Consider the following 15,983-nt stretch of genomic DNA (forward strand, 5'->3'; position numbering starts at 1 on the left):
AGCAAAAAAATCGAACATTTTGCAGCTAAATTTGCAAATAAATTGAGGAAATTTCAAATAATGTACTTTTTACAACTTTGCTTCTCAGTACAGTTTTCGGGATTTACATAATGATACAAAACATTCTAAGTTTAAAATTAAGAGTTTGGCAAACATTTTAACTCTCAAATTAAAAAATGTCCAAAAATGGCAAGAAAAGTTACGTTTTTTTATGGCAGCACATGAAATAATTATATTATAAAGATTTATTCACACACAAAGATATAAATACATATATAAATGGTGTAGTTAAAATTTGTTTAAATAAATTTTTTTTCAAAATACAGGTTTCCAAAAGAAAAGAGAAAAAATATGCAAAATTATGCACAAATAGAAAACATGGCAAACACTTTTTTTGAACATTTCTTTGATTCATAAATATTTATTCTCTAGAAAAAGAGCATCTCTAAACAACATTTGCTGGGCCGCCCTGTAGCTAAGCATTAAAAACATGTTTATTACTAAAACATCTTTTCAATCGCATTTTGTTAAAAGTAAAAATAAATAACAGTGATAGTGTCGAAAAATGATTGCTATAGCAAAAAGGGAGGGAGCATCAAACGCCCCCCCCCACTTTTAGGGTTAGAAACCATGGGGGAGGTGGGATACCCCCATTAGCTTGGAGAAGCTCTGATAATGAAACAGAAGTTTTTAAAAATTAACAAAAAACGTATTTCAAATAGTTAACAAAGGAAAATACTGTTCTTTTGTTCTTTTATCTTCTTAAAATTAAATGAAACTTAAAATCTTTTAAGTATTTTGATGTTTACAAGAAGAATTGTCTGCTGATTTTTCCTTTGCTGATTGTTGAATATAGAATGATATGCTTTTTTAGGTTTTTTCTTTCAGCGATTTTTACATAAAATGAGATGTTTCTCTATCACACGAATATAGAGCATAAATGATTAAAAGTCTACAAAAAAAGCTGCACATCTGTGACTTATTTAACCCTATCCCTGCTGGGGTACTTGAAAACCAGAATACAATGGGGGGGGTCAATTTGACCCCCCCCTCTAAATCCCATGTTTTATGGCCAAAAATGACAAATGATACATCATTAGAAAGCTCTTGTGCTCTACTTTTAGAATCTGCAAAAAAAATTGCAAATTTGCGAAAATTGAATTTTTTATCGCAAAATCCAGTTTTATAGTAAAAATGTTTTCAAAAAAAAATTTGTCCAAAAAATGAAAAATTATACATTTTTGAAAAGCCCTTGACCATGCCATTTCAAATATGCAAAAATTTTGCAAAATTTTAAAAAACCTGAATTTTAATCAAGAAAAACTAAAAATGTGCAAATTTCCTTTGACAGGTTGTTTGCAAAAAATTTGCAATTTTTTTTTCGCAAAACTTGTGCAATCCGTTTCCTTATGTCATAGTCTTTCCAAAAAGCTAAATTTTATCAAAATCTGACAAGTGAAAGTGGGTCAAAACAAAGATTTAGTTTGTTACAGGCAAAGCAGTCATTCAGGCAGTGTGCCTGAGGACTCAGGCAGTTAGTATTAAAGCCCGGTTTTAGGCCTAAAGGGAGGGCTTTGGGTATGTAAGAAAAGTCAGAAAATTTCAACAGCCTCAGACCAATACTTTTTGAGTTATGTAAAAAAAACTACAGGGGGGGGTCAAATTGACCCCCCCCCCCCAGCGGGAATAGGGTTAGCAAGTGGTTATTCAGTCTTTGTATCCAAAATTATATCTTAAAGGCTTTATTCTTTCAGCACCTGATCCAAGCTGTTGAATGTCATAGACAGGCTACAGCCACTGAATCAAACCCCGACTCATCATGAAAACCCATTTTTTGATTGGAAAAATGTCAAGTCATATTAACTAACTCCCTTATAGCTGTGGGTTAATTAAAAAAAAACTTGATAAGAATATTTGATCTATTAGAATTAAGACAATCATAAATAAATGGCCAAATTTTATTTCTCCAATTAATATTTAGTAAATAATTCCAGTAAAATCATTAACGTAGAGGTGGTACAGTTGAGCTGTGATTAATGGAGTGAGTAGCTCCATCTCTTGTAGAATTTCTTAGGGCTGGGGTGCTTGGTTGTGCGAATTGGGCTCCTGGTGTAAATTATGTTCAGGTCTCCATCCTCTTCTTCATCTTCCTCTGAGGAGGAAGATGACTCTTCACTTTCATCTTCCTTGTGCTGGAGATTTTCCATAAGTTTTTTTATCATTTTGTCATTCAGTTTTCCACACTCCTGAGTTTGGTATCCATCTTCCATTTCTTCTGATGATTCCTCTTGCTCAAAACAGTAGTAAACTCCATTCCTACTGTAGAGGCATCCATCATCACAAGCCGGTTCCATAGCCTAGATAATCCATCTTTACATGTGTATTGTGTAGATTGTTTTTCTCTAACAAAATTTTTAAATTTTCATTAGTTTTACTTACGGACTCTAGTTTATAAGATCCAGCTTTAGGTCCCTTGAGGATATTCTTGCAAGGAGGACACATCTTTCCTAATCATCAAATTGAAGTCAATTTTTGTCATCAAGTTTTAAAATTAGGAAAGAACTGCGTAGTTTTTAGTTTTGTAATTATCAAGAGACCAACTTAAAAAAAATCTTAACAGACAGTTTTGACAATTGAACAAACACAAAATCATTTAAGAAAGTTTTAGTTATGAAAGAACAATAAAATAATTTTCTGTTTAATTGAAACAACCAATAGATTTAACTAATTATTACAATGCTCAGCGCTAGGTATAACTAACAAAGTTTAATAATTATGGGGATAAACTTAATGTCATCTTTGTCTTACCCATTGCCATTTTAAGCCTGAAACTTTCCATATCCATGTCATTTAAGCCTCCCATACAACCCATATCTGGCTTTGGCATTGGTTTTCTGGCTGGCTTAGGACCAGGCATGTCATCTTTAGACAGAACAACCTGAATTTTTATTCAAATATATTACATAAGATTACCCAAGCCGGTTCACCATAACCTCCATTATTGAAAGCACTTGATATGCAAAATTGCTAAGTTACTTTTCAATGTTCAAACAATTGCTTGCTTACACAATGCCAAATTTTGAGCCTGAGATAAAATATATCCAAAAAGTATTCATGCTAAAACAATAGATTTTTTGTATATTTTTCCAATTTTTTTAAAATTATAATATTTCAAAGATTAACAAAAGAAAACTTTAACAAAATACAATTTTGAAGTGAGGGAAAGGAATTGAGTTTTTGCCACAAACTCAAAAAGTTTAATCCCTATAATTCTCCTACCTAATGAATTTAACCTTTGATATTTCAAACTATGATTATTTCATCTAACATAATTCATAGTCTGAAATATCAAAGATCTACAGCATCGGTCTCCAAAGATATAGTGATCAGAAAATAAAAGTTTGTGGCAAAAACTCAATTCCTTTTTTAAGAATATTTTAAACTAAGAACCAACACAAGAAACTACTCTAGGCAGAGCCAACTCTGTCTTCAAATTATGTTTTTACCTCAGAATATATATACTATAGAATAACAGGTGGCACCTGTATTGGTATGACATTGTAAACATGTATTGGTATGTTATTGTGTACATGTAGTAAACTGTTCTTGGGGGATTTGTTTTGATCAGTTACATGATTTCTCAGTATAAAAAAGCATGAGGATTGTTCAACGTTAAATTGTTACATGGATAAAACATATAAGATAAGATTTCAATCTTTTCTTAAAGATGAAAAGTTTAAAAAAAACGTGGAGTAACTTCACAGGAAAGCCAGGTTTCTGGACTCCGAGAAAATTTAGTGTTGTCTGTTCAAAACATGTTGAAAACAAATACGTTTCTGTACGAAAGTTAAGTTATACCGCTGTTCCCAGTCTCCATCTTCCCCACCATCCACATCAACAGGAACAGATAGATAATGGAAGAGGGAGAGTCTTGACTTATTTACTTAAAATTTGAGGTTACACAGATAACAAGCATTTACTTATGTGTTTGGCCAAGTACTGTGGTCATCTAAATGTGAAAAAATACATTTCTGTATTTTATTGTAGGTAATTATTTGAGGTTACAAAGTTTGGCCTTGCTCGGGCCCGAAGAGGGGGGGGGGCGGAAAAGTTACCCCAATTATTTCCATTTTGTTTTGGTCTTCTTTTTCACATTTTGAAAGGAAGCAAACTATTTGAAACAGTTTTGAAAATGCGTGTTTGATTAATTGAAGTAAAGATAAAAAGATAACAAGAGAAAGTTTGGATAGTGAATCTTCAAAATCCTCCCCAAAGATTACTAAACATCTGGACATTTATGTATTGTACTGAATAACCCCCACAGTCCAACACTTCCCAAATCAAATGCTGCCACCTGTTATTCTATAGTATATATATTCTGAGGTTTTTACTCATTAAATTAGAGTTCTGAAAGTTTAAGGTTAAAAATCGAGTTACTCAATGTGGTTCAGCAGGAGCTTTAGTTTAAAGATGAAGAGCTTATAACCTGGATTGTTAGAGAAAGGAGGAGGATGATCTTCATGTTGTTTCGTGCCTAAGCTTCAAGCTTGGACTGATTTTAACCCACCAGGTTCTTGCAATTTACTACTTTGAAACAAGTGTAGATGGCCTTGAAGCCTAATTATTTGGAATATATTCATATTTTAAAAGTAAAGATAAATGCTAGAGACTTGTAACAGATGTGGTTTCATTTGGAAAAAATATATTTTTGCTGAAAATATCAGAGTAGTTCTAAATGAATATCAATTCAATAAATAAAAATCAATTTTAAAATCCAAAAATGTTGCTACTTTCTTTCTCCAGATATATCTCTGAAACCTGAATTTATTTAAAAAAGATTAAACTCAATGAGAAGGAGAAAAGACTTAACCAAGATGTGGAATATGAAGGACAGAGAGACAGTAATGAGGGGTTTAAAGTATTTTTATTTATACAAAGTTCTGATTTTCAATCCATCAGTAAAGAGAATGACATTTGAAATTCTCTACACATTGTTATAACCCTTAAAAAAACTTTATTACACTTGAGTTAGAATTTTTTCAAACTCTTAGCATTGCCGCTATCCCATCAAAATCCTAGTGGACTCAGATGTTTTTTACCCTTTTTTTTCAGAAATTTAATTTTTTTACAGGCTAATGTATGTAATATTTTTAAATATTGAAAAGTGCAAGGCATAGTTTTGAAAAGAGAAATAGGAAAAGGTCCGGAAAGAGAAAAGTATGGTTTAGGTTTGAGGTTAGTAGGGGTTATTCAGATAAGATTATGGTCAGCTGATTCCAAAACCCTACTCCTCCCTAAACTGAAACAAACTCATCTGTAACCTAAACCATAATCATCTCTAAACATAATTCTTTTTAACTTTAATAATTTATTTTAATTAAATTTTACAATATTTTAAAATTTCAATATGATATCAGATGGAAACATTTTAGACTTCTATATTTCTTGTTTTTCATTCTTTCTTCTTGATTGTTCATTCCTTGTCCATCCTTGAATCATACTTCGGCTAATTTTGAAAATAAAAATAAATGAATTTTTTGGATGTTTTCTGCAGCTAGCCAAATTGCAAAGGCAGAACTATTTTTTGGTGCCCTGTATCTATATTCTTTCTTGTTTTTATTGAATTTTGCTTCAGTCATGTTACTGAGTCAACTCCTGCATTCCTAACATTCATAACACACTTTCAATAAAATTTTCTTGATGGGGGGGAGAGGGATGAGGGGAGGGGGGCGTTTTGCACATTTTCCAGTTTTTTATCTCAAGTAGGACATAGAGGGAACTTCTCCACTCCAATCTGAATCCTACTCCTCTCTAATCTGAATCCTACTCCTCTCTAATCTGAATCCTACTCCTCTAATCTGAATCCTACTCCTCTCTAATCTGAATCCTACTCCTCTCTAATCTGAATCCTACTTCATCTAAACAAGCACTATTCATCTCTTATCTGAACACACTCCTCTGTAATCTGAATCCTACTCATCTCTAATCTGAATCCTACTTCATCCAAACAAGCACTACTCATCTTTAATCTGAACACTACTCCTCTCTAATCTGAATCCTACTCCTTTCTAATCTGAATCCTACTTCATCTAAACAATCCCTACTCATCTCTTATGTGAATCCTACTTTTTCTTACTGAATCCTATTTTTTTCCGATCCTAGCCCAATCATTTCTATTCTTAAATCCTGCTTATCTCTAATTAGAACCGTTCTCTCTACCTGAATCACCTGGACCCAAGACATCTCTGGAATATAATCTTCATTTCTAATCTGAACCCCACATATCTCTAATCTCACCCCTGCTCATCTCTAACCTTCAGGCCTTTTGTAATTTTTCTTTTTATTCCTTTTCGTTGACAGAGCGCTCAGCATTTATATTTTATATTGTTTAATTTATACATTCCGAACCTTTGTAAAATATGTTACCAGTAAAATCAATCCTTCCATATTAAGGTGATTGATTTGTGAGTTTTTTTAGAAATCAGCCCACCAATTTACCAATTGACAATTTAATATCGGAGGAATTACCGTATAGGCCTCAATAAAAATATTGAAAAATTTTATGTTACATATTATTTTCTTAAAAATTGTATGCTGATTTTAAATCCGAAAAACACTTAAAAATAAAAACAAAAATTAAATAAGTTAGAGCTAGAAAACTCATCAAAAACAATATTACCACATCACCAAAAAATATCTGTCCAAAAAGAGATCAAGGTTTTTTTCAAGTTCTGATGAAAATTATTTTTCCACATTAAACTTTTCTTTTGTTTTGTAATACCATTGTAATTATATTGTGTTCCTGTAGCAAAACTTGAGGTTTAATGTAATATATACGTTGTCATTCCTTCACATAGTATACGCAAATCTGTAATGTGATTAACCTATTTCATTTCATCATACCCAGAAATGTAATTTAATGCATTATAGATAGTAACCGCTCATAACTTGTAATTAAGCTCTAAATAACTAAAATCTAATATTAACTATGAAATATAGATCAGTTGACTGAGACTCTGCTTTTCATTATGTTATCAGAAGCCTGTAAAGTAAGCTTGAAAGAAAGCTTTGGTACTAGGGTTTCCAGTGAACGAAACATTTTGCAGAAAAATGCGAAAATGTTTGGTCGCATTTTGCAAACTCATTCCATCAATTGGGCTAGTGGATAAATCCCTCTTTGAAAATTTCCATTTTTTTTGCAAAATTTTCGCATTATTTTTTGTGTGAAATTTTTGCACTTTTTCGCAAAATATTTGCATTTTTTGCAAAATATATGCAATTTCAAGCGAAATTTGTCGAAAAATGCAAAATGTTCGTGTAACAATTTTTCCTTATCGCTTGAAACCCTGTTTGGTACTCATTGAATTATTCAAGTTGAGAATGCCTGTGTCGCAATTTCACTGGACTGTGTGTCCTTTAGAACAGGGGAGTTAAGCGTTGCTGAGAATTTTGTCTGTGTTTCATTTAGAGCCTAAAAGTTGATCCTGGTTGAGATATTGCCTGAGCATGGCCTTTAGAATCTGAGAAATTAGTCCTGGTTGATGTGAAAACAAGTGAGACCTGGATAGATTTGTCTTGAGTAAATTGTTATGGCGTAGGCGTTTACTACAATCCTAGCTGCCTGTCTTGTGGTACATGTGATTTGAAGATGGATACAAATCTTCTGCGATTTATTATCAGTGTACAATAGATTTAAGGAAAGATAATAAACCTTCAAAAAGTTTTGTCTAGCAACATGAGTCATAGAAGTTTTCATAGTACTTGAGAAGGATAATTAAATTCATCTGTGCAGTCAGGCATTAAATCGGCAAAAGTGTACATTTTTTGTCTATACAATATATATTTTATACTCTTAGTTATACAAATAATATTTTTATAAAAATAAGAAGTGATGAAAATGGAATAAAATGTTAACAAGTATTACACATTGCTTCACCCTATTAGGGCTCATCAGTATGGCTCTATACATTAGAATTTGATTTTCCAGTTGCAGCTTTAAGAGGAATAAATTATCTACCTTACGATGTTACCCATAGGACGAAATGTAAATTACTGTAGTGCTAAAGTAATATAAATACATAGGTACGAACCCTAATTTTGCATAGTAATAAGACATCTTATTGTTGACACAAATAAAAGAACAACAGGGATATTCGGTAACTTTATTGAATAATTGCATGAAATGAGAAATAAAAGCAAAGTTTAAAAATATTGGCCCTTAATTGGGAGTATCTAAACGGTTGAAAATGAAATAACATTGATTAATAGTGTTGAAAGGAAAGGAACAGTTGGAGCTTCATGATGTTCAGCTCACAGGTGTCAGCATCTTGGCAGCAAAGGGTTCACATCTAGGTGACGGTCCTGGAGGGTTTGCAGTCTGGATTATGTGTAGGGAGGAACTTGAATTGCCTCTCAACCCCGGGACATGCGACTGCTTTGTGGATTTGGACATGATGGACGCTTAGACATTAGCAGCATTTGTTGCTAGAGTAGACATCGGCGGCAGTATGAAGGAGTTAGTAGTTCCAGATCAGAGGTGTTCACATCTCGACATTCTAAAGCTACTGCTAACTGACGCTGCTCTCCACAAGTAGAGGCGGTAAAGGGGGGGGGGGAACATGAGGAGACACATTTGGAGCGGATATAGTATTATAGTATTGTGAATCTTCCGCGGTCAACTTCGCTACACAGTAGTAATCGTCTTCGTGTTTTCTTGAATTTGTTACACTTATGCATATTTATAGGAACAGTTAGAATGTAACTTTAAACACACCCCCCCCCCCAGGGGGAAACTATATGATAACTACATGATAATTATAATAATTTAGGATTTAGCTGCACATTTTTTTTGATAAAAAGAAGTTAAAAAACGGTTTCATTTTTATAAAGTATTTTTAGGTAACTTTTAGCATAGAGTTGCACATAGTTTTCAATAGCGATTAGTTTAGTCTTGAGAACGATTGTTTTCAAAAATGGAAAAACAATTGTTTTAGAATAAAAATGACAGTTTAGAAAGAAGTTTAAATAATTTTTTAAATTTGAAAATATTTAAATTGCTTTATTTTTATTTTCAAAAACGTTATAAAACGTTCTAAAGAGTTTGTTTTCAAAATGATTTCAAAACTATAGTTTTACAGGACCGATCTTTTTATCCTTCCTTCATAACTTACTTTCATTCCTCTCAAAAAGAATGGTTTTCAAAAACAAATGTTTTCAAACGATCTTTTTCTCATTGTTAACAAAACGAAACAAATGTTTTTCAAAAAAGTCAAAACTGCCGAACCTTACCTAAACATATCACCAGAAGGCGGAGGAGCTGGCCGAGACGAGAGAGGAGATGGTAAGATCATGGAGGGATGAGAGGGAGAGATTGTGTGAGATTTCTCCTCCTCTAATCAGACTATGGTCAAGGATTCTAGGTGATTGGCCCAGCCCAACTTCCGGAGGTTGTAGGTATCTACTCCAAGCCCCGTGAATGGTTCCTGGTACAGATGGATGAGCTGTCCCGTGCCGAGATCCTCTGGTCTGATGGGAGACAGATTGAAGTTCCTGGGATCATATTACCCAGGTGTTAAAACTGTAGTTTGAAGCTAAAAAGATAAGAATAAATGCATACAAGAGGATAATACAATTCAATAATCTTAATAAGTTTATAATTACCACATTAGTCCTCCGACACTTGCAAGTCTCAAAGAGCAAAAATTGTATTCTTTTAATTCCATATTTTTTGTAAAATATACTCTGTGAATAAAACTGTATTTGAGAATTAAAAGGAAATATTTTATCATTTATTTCAGTCTGTAGATATTGATAATAATGAGAAGATGTTAAATATTGAACAGATGCCTGAACAGATCTAATTAACTCAAACAACCTAGGCTATAGCTAGTACTATCAGTAATATTAGCTTTTACCTAATTTAACATTATTATAAAGAGTTATTCACACACAAAGATATAAATACATATATAAATGGTGTAGTTTTTTTACTCACACAGTAAGTTTTTAAGGGAAATATTATATCAACAGCTAAGTAACAAGGCATATTTTGCGGGAGAATATTTTTATAATTATATTCAATCATTTATAGGGTAACTTGGAAAGACTGAAATTCAAGGGCGGACATAAGGATTATTGAATTTTCTGGGGGGAGGGGANTTACTCCCTTGAAGGATGGTAATTAACACCCAGGACACTAATTACTCCCTTGAAGGATGGTAATTAACACCCAGGACACTAATTACTCCCTTGAAGGATGGTAATTAACACCCAGGACACTAATTACTCCCTTGAAGGATGGTAATTAACACCCAGGACACTAATTACTCCCTTGAAGGATGGTAATTAACACCCAGGACACTAATTACTCCCTTGAAGGATGGTAATTAACACCCAGGACACTAATTACTCCCTTGAAGGATGGTAATTAACACCCAGGACACTAATTACTCCCTTGAAGGATGGTAATTAACACCCAGGACACTAATTACTCCCTTGAAGGATGGTAATTAACACCCAGGACACTAATTACTCCCTTGAAGGATGGTAATTAACACCCAGGACACTAACTACTTTATTGGAAAAAGTAGAACAATAATCACACCACCAGAGTGTTAACCCTATTTGGCCTGGGGATTTCAACATTTCATAGCTCTTTGGAAAGCCTATAAAAAAAGCAAGCAAATTGCAAAATTTTGGTAATGAAATTTTGCACAGATTTTGCACAGACGCCTTTAAAGGAAGTTTGATTTTCAGTTTTCTTGAATACACATTAAGCAAATGTATTTTCAAAATGTACAATTTGTTGCAATTTTTGCAATTTTATCTTTGCACAATTTTTGCATGATAATTAGATTTTGCAATAAATATTCTAATTTTTCCAAATTTTCCATTTTTTTGCAGATTATTGAGGTAGAGCCAAAGGGCTTTCCAAAAACGAATTAAATGTTATAGATTTGTATCACAAGAGGCCCCCCCCCCATAGGCAACCAATCAGTAAAGCAGACGTCAGACTGAATAGGGAGTTACAGGGTGTCCCAATAAACATGGGAATTCAGTAACGAATTCAATATCGTCTTTGCATATAATTCTTTGATTTAGTATAGTTTATACCTACCGAAAAAGCTTTAATCTGAAATTGCAGTATACAGACGGAGTAAACTTGTCCGTCTTCACTGTTAATCTTGCAGACATTATAGACACATCTTTGCAGTATTTTACTCTTTTCATAAAATAAACTCTAGCAGACATAATAATATTATGGCCTTTGAAATTAGGTACAGAGTGTCCCATATCATATTAGATTATCTCCCATCTTTAACACCTAAATACGCACATAATACTTGAGAAATCATAGCATTTTCTGCAAAAAGAAATTTCTATTAGCCTTATTAAATTTTTCAAAATGATTCATTCTTCTTTAGATACACTCAATTTAAACAACGACGGGTTTAAATAAATACTTTATTGACTAACTAATTTTACTTTATCTTTTTATATCTAAGAAATCGAAAATATGCATATCATGGTGACATGGCAGATCTGTAGCTCTTCTTGCCGCGTCTCTGAATCCGCCACATTACTCCCCCCAAGAAGGAACGGCAGAGTTAAGGCAGAGCAGGAACTTCTTCCCCTAGCTTGTCTGTACAGGTTCCTTCTCAGCATAACTGTAGGTTTGTTGAGGAAAGTTACAGATTTCTTCTTGGAGGCGGAAGAGTTCACAGCGGAGGATGGCTCAAGAGGATGTCTTGCTGGGCGAAGAGGAGGACGTCCTCGAGGCGGAGGATTAGCTGGAACCAAGGGGAGTCCGAAAACACTGGCTTAAGAAGATCAATCGAGACAGAATCCACCTTGTTACCAATCTGGAGGCGGAAGAACTTGTTCCGCCACTCTAAAACCAAGTAAGGACCACGGTATAGAGGGGCAAGAGAAGGTTTACTGGCGTCTTCTCTTACGAAAACGAACCTAGCAGTTGTAAGAGAGGCTGGAACTTCAGCTGGAGGCTGCTGTGGAACTTGATTAGTTTGAGGAACGGAGAAACCGGATATAGCCTTCCCTATCTTACTGAGGAACTGAGAACTTGGAAGTTCTGGACCATCCAGAAACTCTCCTGGAATTGTTAAGGCGGAGCCGTAGACTGCCTCGGAAACAGAGAACCCTGTGTCTTCTTTTGGAACGGAACGGAGTCCAAGCAAAACCAGAGGAAGGTGAGAGACCCAGTCAGAGTTAGCAGCTCTGGCTCGGAGAGAAGACTTCAGAGATCAATGGAAACGTTCAATCATACCATTTGATTGAGGATGAAAACTCGTTGTCTGGGAGGCTGAGATTCCAAGAGAACAACAGACTCCGGCCCAGACGGAAGAGGTGAACTGTGCGCCTCTGTCAGAGGTCAAGGTTGAAGGAACACCAAATCTTGAAATCCAGGTTGAGATAAAAGCTTTAACACAAACCTCAGTAGAAATTGATGATAAAGGGACTGCTTCCGGCCAGCGAGTAGTCCTGTCAATCATGGTTAGGATGTAAGAACAATCCTGACTCGAGGGTAGAGGTCCAACTATATCAATGTGAACATGAGTAAAACGTATGGAAGGAACTGGAATAGCAGGAACAGAAGATTTCACATGAGTTTGAATCTTACTCTGTTGACACTGGAGGCAAGCTCTGGCCCATACTCCGACATCTCGAGACAAACCAGGCCAAACGAACCGTGCAGAAATTAATCTCCGAGACCCTCTGACACCAGGATGAGATACGTTGTGCAGAGCTAGGAAGAGAGGTTTACGGAGAACTTCTGGAACTAGAGGTCTGAGATTTCCTGTAGAACTATCACATAATAATACTCCGGAATCCAGAGTCACAGTCACTATTGAAAGATAAGACAAATTCTTCATAGCTGTTACTGACGGACAAACTTGCTGAAAATATAAAATCTTTGAAAAATCAAAGTTTGGAATGGAAAAATCTTGTCGGATTGTATAGGAAGGTGGAGAATCTGACACCTCCGACACCGCCGACACCGCCGACACCGCCGACACTGCCGACACCTCCGGAACAGGATCCTCGATAGGAGTAGGCTTCGGAGCATCATGAGAGGGGGAAGGGGTTTGGAGCTGCGGCGGAGCTGGATTTAGAAGAGGTGGAGGTTGTAATGGAGCAGGGGAACTGGAGCACTGAGTGGGGCGAGAAAGGGCATCAGCCACGGTGTTCTCCTGACCAGGACGATGGAACTGGTAAATTCAGCTACGTAGGCCAGGTGTCTGTGCTGTCTAGCTGTCCAGGGCGGAGAACTCCTGAACAAGGCAGAGGTTAGAGGTTTGTGATCAGTAAATAGCAAAAATTCTCTACCTTCTAGCATGAAGCGGAAGTGTCTGATGGAGAGATAGGCCGCCAGGAGTTCTCTGTTAAAGGCGGAGTATTTTTTCTCTGCATCTGATAGTTTCCTGGAGAAAAAAGCTAGAGGAAACCAGGCTTCATCAACCCTCTGTTGGAGTACAGCACCCATGTGTGAATCAGAGAGGCGTCCACTGCGATAGAAATTGGAGCTGAAGGGCGAGGATCGATTAACTCTGGAACTCTGATGAGGAGATCCTTTGCATGACGGAAAGCAGCATTGAGGTCAGGAGTCCAGGTGAGAGATTTGCCAGGACCCTTCAGAGCGTCAGTGAGCAGAGCTAGTACTCTTGCAGCCCCCCGGAGAAATTTCCTGTAAAAATTGATCATACCAAGGAACCTCTGTAGAGCAGGTTTGTCTGACGGAGCAGGGAACTCAGAGATTGCTGCTGTGTGCTTGACCAGAGGAGAACAACCACTTGCAGAGAGAACATGACCCATGCTGTCGACAGAGGAGGTGGACTTGACGAAGGTGATACACGTGCTGCTCCAGGCTGGTACTGAACACTAGAATATCGTCCACGTACGTGGACAGTAAGGCAGGTCACCGAGGAAAGAATCCATCATCCTCTGAAAAGTATTACCCGAGTTCCTGAGGCCAAATGGCAGGCATTGGAACTCGAACATTCCGAACGGAGTGATGATAGCAGTCTTGCAAATATCTCCTTCATCCATGGGAACCTGGTAGTAGCCCTTCTGCAGGCCGAACTTCGAAAAAACTGTGGATCTGGCAACTCTTGACGTGAAATCCGCAATGTTGGGTAGTGGATAACGATCAGGAATTGTAACAGTATTTAAACACCTGTAATCTCCACAAGGACGCCAACCTCCATCCTTCTTCTTGACCATATGAAGAGGAGACGACCAGGGAGAGTTGGATCTACGAATAATTCTTGCCTCCTCCATATTGGCAAACTCTGCTTTGGCTACTGCCAACTTATCAGGATCCAATCATCGAAACATAGAGGAATAACTCGAGAACCTGAACATGTGAGAGAAGAACCATCTGCAGTTAACAGTTTTACTCCAGAATCTTCTCCAGAGGATCCAGGATAAGGAAACACCGATACAGAGGCATCAGAGTCGATGAGGAACCTCCTGGAACTCAGGGAATCCTGAAGATAAATTAGAGGAGATGAGGTAGAGGGCCCGGCAGGTAGGGTACGAACATCCTCCTGCCGGTGAACTAGTTTCCCGACCAGGAACACGGAGCTCTGCATTTCTTGGCCTTGGAACCCCAGGAACTATGGTAATAACACATGGTAGGAGATAACCACCTGTTATCCTGGTGGCTGCCAGCGTGAGGAGTAGCTGAACGGTGGGGCCGGTTGGTAGCTGAGGATCTAACGGAGTTAACAGACTCCTCCTGGGCGCTGGAGACAGCATAAACAGGCGAAGAGGAAACTCTGCTCTTATAGATTTCGTCAGCTTTCAAGGCCAAGGATATAGGATCAGAAAAATCATCCCTGAGTTGATGAGCTCGAACGTCAGCGGGCAATCTCTTGAGAAACGCTCCACGGAGGAAGAAGCATGGCTTGTGATCAACAGGCAGTAAAGCAAGCATGTTTGACATGAGTTTGGACGGCTTCATGTCACCGGAAAGAGGGAGGTTAGAAATTGCCTCATACCTTTGATAGTCGTTGAGAGCAAACAACTTCAGCAACCAGTTCTTCAAAGCTTCGTAGGGTTCGGAAGAAGGAGGAGATTTGATAAGATCTAGAACCTGGTTAGCAGTCTCCTGGTTGAACGATGAGACCCAGTAGTAGAACTTGGTGGTGCTGGAGGTTACTCCCTTGAGGGCGAACTGACCCTCAACCTGGACAAACCAGGCCTCCGCAGAATCAGGCCAAAACGCTGAAACTTTCACAGAAACTGTATTTAATAAGTCCAGCGAGCTGTGTTCAGCTTGGACTCGGACATTATCACCGTCCTTAGGCATTATCACTTGAGCGTGTATCTAATAAGAGTTAAACGGAACCAACTCAACAGTTTATCAGCCTATAGAAAAGTTTATTAGATAAATACTTTATAGACTAACTAATTTTACTTTATCCATCTAAGAAATCGAAAATATGCATATCATGGTGATGTGGCAGATCTGTAGCTCTTCTTGCCGCGTCTCTGAATCCGGCTTAGACTTGGATCGTCTTTTGCCACACTTCTTAAATTTTCTGATTTGTCCCCCAAATCGTAATTTAGACCCATTGACACGGTCTAATTTGATGTGGGACACCCTGTATTTAAATGCTAACTCATAACAAAGACGATATCGAATTCGTCTCTGAATTCCCATGTTTTTTGGGACACCTGTACCATCCATGCTTTGGAGTAATTAGTGCCCTGAGTGTTAATTACCATCCCTCCGGTACAGTAATTATTTTACCAAGTGTTAATTATTATTGGGTAATTAGTGTTCTGAGTGTTTATTACTTTCCCCCTGGCGGACTTATTAATGTCCTGAAGTAATTAGTGTCCTAAGTGTTAATTAATATCCCTCCAGTAGGTAGAGTTTTTAGTGTCCTGAGTGTTGATAAGCATCCCATGCTTGTTAATTACCATCCTTCCAAAGGGGTAATTAGTGTTCTAAGTGTTAA

At 36.7% G+C, this 15,983-nt stretch overlaps 2 protein-coding genes across 2 annotated transcripts; both read right to left on the minus strand.

Moving 5' to 3' along the window:
• Positions 1 to 1,944: 1,944 nt before the first annotated feature.
• LOC111714343 (uncharacterized) lies at positions 1,945 to 4,590 on the minus strand. The gene is made up of 4 exons (XM_023489427.1): positions 4,487 to 4,590; positions 2,809 to 2,938; positions 2,440 to 2,507; positions 1,945 to 2,357 (listed from the first exon to the last, which is right to left on the minus strand). Exons 1-4 carry the CDS (start codon positions 4,520 to 4,522, stop codon positions 2,034 to 2,036), a joined length of 558 nt encoding a protein of 185 aa, XP_023345195.1. The 5' UTR covers positions 4,523 to 4,590; the 3' UTR covers positions 1,945 to 2,033.
• A 9,985-nt stretch (positions 4,591 to 14,575) lies between these two features.
• Positions 14,576 to 15,328, minus strand: LOC111714346 (uncharacterized). The gene has a single exon (XM_023489431.1). It carries the CDS (start codon positions 15,326 to 15,328, stop codon positions 14,576 to 14,578), a length of 753 nt encoding a protein of 250 aa, XP_023345199.1.
• Positions 15,329 to 15,983: the final 655 nt, after the last annotated feature.

The sequence above is a fragment of the Eurytemora carolleeae genome, unplaced genomic scaffold, assembly GCF_000591075.1.
Source record: "Eurytemora carolleeae unplaced genomic scaffold, Eaff_2.0 scaffold1561, whole genome shotgun sequence".
NCBI lineage: Eukaryota > Metazoa > Arthropoda > Copepoda > Calanoida > Temoridae > Eurytemora > Eurytemora carolleeae.